This window comes from Atta cephalotes (genome assembly GCF_000143395.1).
Source record: "Atta cephalotes unplaced genomic scaffold scaffold00001, whole genome shotgun sequence".
Classification (NCBI taxonomy): Eukaryota; Metazoa; Arthropoda; class Insecta; order Hymenoptera; family Formicidae; genus Atta; species Atta cephalotes.
The window spans coordinates 8,755,330-8,762,891 of record NW_012130065.1 but is presented as its reverse complement, the minus strand read 5'-3'; the positions used below and the strand labels follow the sequence as shown (position 1 = coordinate 8,762,891).

The 7,562-nt window shown below is 36.1% G+C and overlaps 1 protein-coding gene across 1 annotated transcript in view; it reads right to left on the bottom strand.

The window, feature by feature from the left end:
- Window positions 1-6,621, bottom strand: part of LOC105626073 (potassium/sodium hyperpolarization-activated cyclic nucleotide-gated channel 3) — a 155,606-nt gene extending 148,985 nt beyond the window's left edge. The window contains exon 1 of the mRNA XM_012207387.1: window positions 6,584-6,621. Coding sequence (XP_012062777.1) covers window positions 6,584-6,621 — 38 coding nt within the window. The remainder of the gene's footprint in view (window positions 1-6,583) is intronic.
- Window positions 6,622-7,562: the final 941 nt, after the last annotated feature.

Genomic DNA, 7,562 nt, shown 5'->3' with positions numbered 1-7,562 from the left:
TATATATATATATATATTATTATATCTATATATAGTATATATAGTATATTATTATTAGTTAGTTAGTTATTATTAATTTAATTTAATTAATTAACTTAACTACTACTACTACTCTCTCTCTCTCTCTCTCTCTCTCTCTCTCTCTCTCTCTCTCTCTCTCTCTCTCTCTCTCTCTCTCTCTGTCTTTATTCGACGAATTCATGACGTTGAACTTAAAATGATGAGTATATCGTCAATAAGAAACGGACTCGACATTTCCATCGAAGATACGGAAGCTTGTATTTCGCGAACTAGAATATATCTTAACACTCTGCTCTTTGAGGATAAAGATTTAAAGCGTGAGATTATTCGAAGAATTTCACGCGTTACAAAGACTGCTGCGCTAGGCAAGAAACAGGATCGGAATAAAGTGGAGCACAACGATGATAGTTCAACAGCTGGAAGATTCGTATCGGCCTTAGGGGCACAATATATATCAGAACGGCAAGGAATTGCTCGTTGAAAAGAAAATTCGCAATTGAAGAATCGCATACGAAAATCGCAACAATTTTTGAACAAATCGAAATATATCGTTTTCTATTGTATTATTTATAAATCAAACTTTGAATATTTGAAAATAGTCGAATTATTCAAACCTTGAGTTAATCCGTTTAGCGAGATTTCTAATTGGAGTTGTTTCGATATTCGAAGTGTTGGAATAGATTACAAAAAAGAAAAAAATTTAAATTTAAAGCGTTTAATTCAAACTATTCAAAGCATTAAATTTAAATATCTGATAGCGGATTCTATTGGACGCACTCAATGCGCACTGGTGTACATTAAAGCCATAGTACACAAATTGATGTAAAGATATATGTTTATTATAAATACAGAAATTGGTTAAACTATAAAATACTTAAAACTAAGACACTTTATTGTATCGTTTGATAAGATATGTATTTTATTATTAGAATTTTTTTATTTTACATTTAGATTAAATCAGTGTAGAATGATTTTAATATCCACCAATAGACAGTAGTATGTCCAATTGAATTCGCTATGAAAAATCTAAATATTTCGAAAAATTACAATTTTGTATATTATATTTTGTATATTTGCTTATTAAAATTCATCAATTTTGTAAGCATTTTTTTGTACAACTTTGCTTCCGCCGTTTTTTTCCGAAATTCGAGGCTTTATTGTAAAAAACTGGTTATACATTTATGATTCAAAATATTGTCCATCACTGGCCACTACTTTCTCCCATCTTTCGGGTAGCGTACGAATCCCGCATCGAAAAAACTGATCATCTTTTGAGGCTATCCACGAATCGACCCAATTTTTTACTTCTTCATAAGACCGGAAGTGCTGGTTAGCCAGGCCGTGTGCCATTGATCGAAACAAGTGATAGTCAGAGGGAGCAACGTCTGGAGAATACGGCGGGTGGGGTAGGACTTCCCATTTCAACGTTTCCAAGTATGTCTTGACCACTTTCGCAACATGGGGTCATGTTGCAATCATTGTCATGCTGCAAAATCACTTTATCGTGTCTCTCGTTGTATTGCGGCCGTTTGTCTTTCAATGCTCGGCTCAAACGCATCAATTGCGTTCGATACCGATCGCTTGTGATTGTTTCAGTCGGTTTTAACAGTTCATAATACACTACGCCGAGCTGGTCCCACCAAATACAGAGCATGATCTTGGACGTCAAAATCACCGTTCTTGAAGCGTTGAAACCATTTACGACACGTTCTTTCACTAATAGCGGCCTCACCAAGTATTGAGAGCATTCGATAAGCCTCAACCGCAGATTTCTTCATATTGAAGCAAAAAATTAAAACCTCTCGCAAATAACGAGAATTTGGCTCGGAAAACTGACATTTTCAATCGAGAATAACTTTATGATGCAGACACAAATCGACTAATGTTTCTATGGGGTTATGTTGACAGATGCCCAAGTTTATTGTATGACGTCTATGATCTATTTATTTCGACCACCACTTACCGCTAAAGCAATCTATAGGAAAACGGCGGAAACAAAGTTGTACACCTAATATAAAATATAAAATTTTTTAATAGCGATCTCGTATATTTCATATTCACGCATTTTCAGTAGCTACTCGATTAAAAAATTTCACCTTTCAATATTTTCTTCTTTTGCAAACAACAGTGATAATTGACGAGAATAATCATAATGTTCAGCTCCGCAGGCGTGTAATAATACGAAATTGACAATTATTACATGAGTTATATTGTGTTAGGAAATCGATCAGGCGAGGCTTGACATTCACGTCATGATAGTTGATTGCAGTGTTAATTTATCGATTTATAATCGCGGCTGCACTACTTTCTGATATTACGGGATATTTGATCAACTGCGGTGTATCGCCTGTCGATTGTCGTAAGATTTATTCACAGATAACTGTGAAACGGGAAGTGACTCTGATTACAGACGGGGTCACGAATTAATTGATTTTCTCTGTGACAAAGTTACATCACACACAGAAACAACAATTGACGGGTCGCAACTTCGAAACCGATTTGCAGATATATGTGCCTGTTCTATCCGTTCTCCCTCGCTTAGCTTGGATACACGAACATCGCATCGCTGTAATACCTGCTACACATAGTCGACACGAACATCGCATATCGATCCCTACGAGCGATTTGCAAAAAAAGAGGAACTCTTGAGGCGCGTTTAAAGCATATTCTCGTATCATGTAGTATCGGGATAATCGGGACAATCGCGACAGTGAGATGAAAATTTTTCAATGATAACATTATATATAGTCACCATTATTAAAATGATTTAATACAGTTGTAGATAAGTATCGAATGTTTTATGTAGCGTTTTTACGTAGTGATAGGCAAACACGTGTTATCTAGCATTATATATGACAACTTGCAATCAAGAGTCTAAGATATTTCATAGGATTTTATATAGTCTCAACATAAGTATATAATGGATAAACGGTAAATTAAGCATCTAAACGATGTATACGTCAGCTATTGTTAAATATAACGTTCTAGTAACTAGAATCATACAGACGATTCTTGCACTCACGTATCCACACAAACACAATCTTATAGAAGAAAAATCGATGTACATAGTTTGATAAAACTTTTACTATCGGTTCGACATATCGGCCCGACAGAGTAATTTCCGATTGTACTTCTTCTAAGTTTCGAGTCATTTTGACAGCTGCCCTGTTTTTAATCAGTCCGCTTTTCTGCGTTATGTGACAGCACGTTCACGCGCTCGGAAATTGCACGAATCGCTGATTTTCCATCGCTTTGACATTTTAGTTACAAAAAATTGTTCGTTCTTAATAGATGTGACTTTTTTCACGCGCTTTCGCGATGTTCATCTTATCATTAGGAACCACTGCGGTTTTTTCCATATATTTTTTCATTGGTCCAATTGATTGTACGATCTATCGGTTACACGCAAACCGCTTAACGTTTTTACACGAGTCGCGGTAAGTACACCCTTCAATTTTGCGCGGTAAGTAGTGGATCACCCTCGTCTAACAACTTAGGGGAGTGTTATTCGTGCTAAGAAATGCGCAAACTTTCAGGTCATTAACGACAGTTTTGAAGTATTACGAACAAGGTACAGCATCTGAAAGTTTTTTTCAAAGTTTTAAATAGTATGATTCAGTATAATTCTCCCATCCTGCAGTGTCATGAATTAAGAAATTAAGACAGACATCTGGTATTTATCCGAGATACAATATCTTATATTGATTTGGCAAACGTCAATGCTATGATATTTTCCGTAATAATTCCTTCGCACTAATCTCTGAAGTTATTTCTCTCTAGTAACGAGCGTCAACGAGTAGTTTAAACGCGCTTAACGCGCTCCATTTTCTCGTGTTGACGAGAGTCCACACATGCTGGAGTTTTAATTTCGTTCATTAAACTACTTGTTATGTGTGCTCTCGCTAACGTCCACGTAATAACGTGCCTGAGATATTCCCTGACGGTACGCCATGCACAGAAATGAAGCATGATGAACTTGAAAGGGACTGAGTTGACCGGTATGCATTCGAAAATAGACAAGCGTACCTCCGCATTCTATACAAGAGCAGTTAACCGAACGATATAAGAAATTCCAGGCTCGGAGTTTAAGGCAAACAGTGAGTAAATTTAAAGCTGATATGAATCGATATAGATAATCGATGATAAGGAAAGAGTTTTTAAATATCGTTTTACTTCACAATTTTGTATATCGAGAAATTATTCATATTAATTAATTATTATTATTTTCCTCAAATTTCTTGTTTTAAAAGAAATTGTTAATCTATTAAATTATATAATTTTAATAAATCTGCAATTTTAATTTTGCAACTTTTTAATATATCCAAAACATTAAAGTTGCTGCGAAAAATATTATGCTTCTTATTTGCAAATGCATAAAAAAAATACATATATAAACTTGATATAATTAAAAAATATAATATTTAAATGGAAATTTAATATTTGCATTAAAGAAGTTAACGACTCAACTGGTAGGAAAATATTAGCAATGAAGATGAGCGAATGAAAATGAGATACTATGCGAACGCGACAAGTTTCTTAAGTGTGGCGTAATATTATTGCTGAAAATAAATTTTTGATGGCTATTTAGAAATATGAACGGAAAGTTTTATAGTGAATATCAAGGAATCCATCGCGAAGTATCAAAGTATTTCCGGTGTTCTTATTTTATGATATAATCTATACGATCAGCTCGTAGGTTCGAAGTTTCTCAATTGCGCACAGATATCGGAATCTTGTGTTTTACTGCTGGTCATGAGCGGAGCTAAGTTTAGCGATTCGAGCATCGCATCAAAGCTTTCGAAACGACTTGATTTTCGATAACAGAGGTGACGTCATTTGCTCGCAAGCCTCAGCGGGATAGGATGCACTTTACCACGTTCTTTGGAATCTTAGTTTGCTGTCTTTTCGATGATATTGTCACATCAATATTATTATTTCGCGACAGTTGAAATAGCTCTACATCTACATCTAATAATAAGTTGCAGTGCTTTTGAAGAGTATCATGTGGAATGTATAATATAGTTTGAATATTGTTTCTTAGAAGTCATGTGAATACTTCATATTATGTTATTTATATGCTAATATGATAATGCTAATATAAATCCTGTATATGATGTTCCTATACATGAATCGCTACACATTCTTGACGTTGACTTATGCAGTTTCGTTGATTGTTACGAAGAGAAATCAATTCATTATAGCATTATCAGTTCATAATGATGTTATCATATATAACGAAATTTGATTGTTTTCTGAATGATCTCTTTCTTTCACTAATTGATCTTGCGAAGTATTCGTTTTTATCATTAGTTCTTTTGATATTATCTTGATCCATTATAAGCGGATCATGTCAGCGGAAGCCTGGACTAAAACCATACTAAATCCTTCTCAGCAATATGTCATCAAATAAAAGATATGTTATATAAAGAAAATTAATCGATAATTTTATTTTTGATAAGTTTAAGCCTCTTCAAGACTAAGCTTGAAAATTGCCAATGATTATAACTGTCATATAAATCTATAATCGTGTTATAAATACTTTCTAAATCCTTTTAAATTCAATTCTCTCCTGTCAAGTCATTGAAGCCGCAAAAAATCAACGTCACGCAAAACATGCAAATTCCTGTTGGAAGTTATGATCAACCGCTATCTACAATCGTTCATTGTTCCAATTATATGAAAAGTCGGCAATTTTAGCTCTTTCGATGCGATTATTATTTATCATCTCTATAATAAAGAGAGTAATAAAAAAAAAGTATTTGAAAAATTTTTGGCAAATGATATTTGAAGTTAAAAATCATATTGATCGACAAACATATTGTAAAGCTAAACAAAACGCGATGTTCTTAGATAAAAGAAAGTAAAGTTTGAATAAAATTTTAAGAAGATAGAAAGAATGAAGGAAGAAAGGCAAGAGAGACGACACTTAAGAAACAATAATTAGAATTTATCTAAAATTTGACTGATATCAGAGAATATAAAGAGAATTAAAAGCTACAGTAATTACAGAGATTACTACTACAAAGATGTTTTAAGAAAATATTTGGACAGAGGAATGAAACAATGTACTAACAAATATAATAAATAATCAATAATAAAGAATCAAAAAAGAAAATATAAGAAGATATTCATATTGCTTATATTGCATCTCATAAAAGATATTTTTTAATAATTTTTTACTTATTAAATTTTTCTAATATATACTTTATACTATAAATAAAAGAGTATACACAGGTATGTTTATATTAAAAAAATTTTTTTAATTTTAAACAAACTTTTTAATCTCTAATCATATCATATATCATACTTCCTATACAGTATATAATATTACTGAAATCGTGATTGTCACTTGCATTGAAAGAGTTAATGTCACCGCTTGCTGAATACCAACTAGTACCAATCTCGCCCACTCTCCTCAACCCAATGACAGACAGTATAAAATGTATCTGTCACGCAGCAGATGAATAAGTTGGTGGACAATATAGAAAGGATTGATGATGAACCGGAGGGGGGAGGTGCCCTAGGTCCCAACCGGTTGATAACGATAAAAGCCACAACTTACGGATGAGAGACGCGCCGGTGTAGACTTCTCATGGACATGGCTCTGTTTTTGCTGCGACTCGTGGTGGTAGTGGTGGTGGTGATGGTCGTGGTGCTAATAGTGGTGGCGGTGGTGGTCGTGGTGGTTGTGGTGGCCGTTGTCGTCGTCGTCGTTGTCGTCGTTGTTGTTGTCGTCGTCGGCGTCGTCGTAGTCGTCGTGATCGTGGTGCTGCCCGTGATCACCGTGGCCAAGCCCGGGAACGGGCTGGCACTTCCGTTCGACGTGGCGCGGCGTGGCGCAGCTGCCGGGGGAGCGTGGGGCTCCCCCTGGGCCGCCACGGCCACCGCCGCCGACGTGAGACCCGCCGAGGTCGCCAGGCCGGTACGCCGGAAGGGGCCCGAAGTAGCCGCTAATCGGCGTGCTAATCTGCGGGCGAGCCGACGGGCCAGGCGCGCCCCTGCGGCACCGGCACCCACGCTGACGGCGTTTCTGTGCCACCCCCTGTGTCCAGGGGGTGGTACACACACTGGGCTCGGTTACCGCACCTCACCACTACCGTTCCTCTCGCACTTCCTCGCACGTGGCCTCGTCTCCTCGGCTTTCGTCTGTATCTTCGTTTTTTGTTTCGTTAATAGTCGTTATTCACCGGCCACCCCCGAGCCTGTACGTCTCGGTTACGATTTCATCAATGTTCGCCCTCGGTCAATCGGTTGTCAGACGAATTCTTCTTCTTTTAACGATGAACGTTGTTTGGTGAATCGTGCGTGCATGCGTTTTAGGTACCGCTGAAACATGTAAAACGAAAAAGGAGTATAATAATAGACAACATGAAAATGAGGGATGCAAAGAGAGCACGTGATTAATCATACCGCGAGCGAATTAGACAAGTACGAATAATTAAAAACATTCTCATCTATTTTATTCTGAGTAAGGTAGCCGTTATTAAAATGATAAGACAGTATATATATATATATATATATATATATATATATATAATATA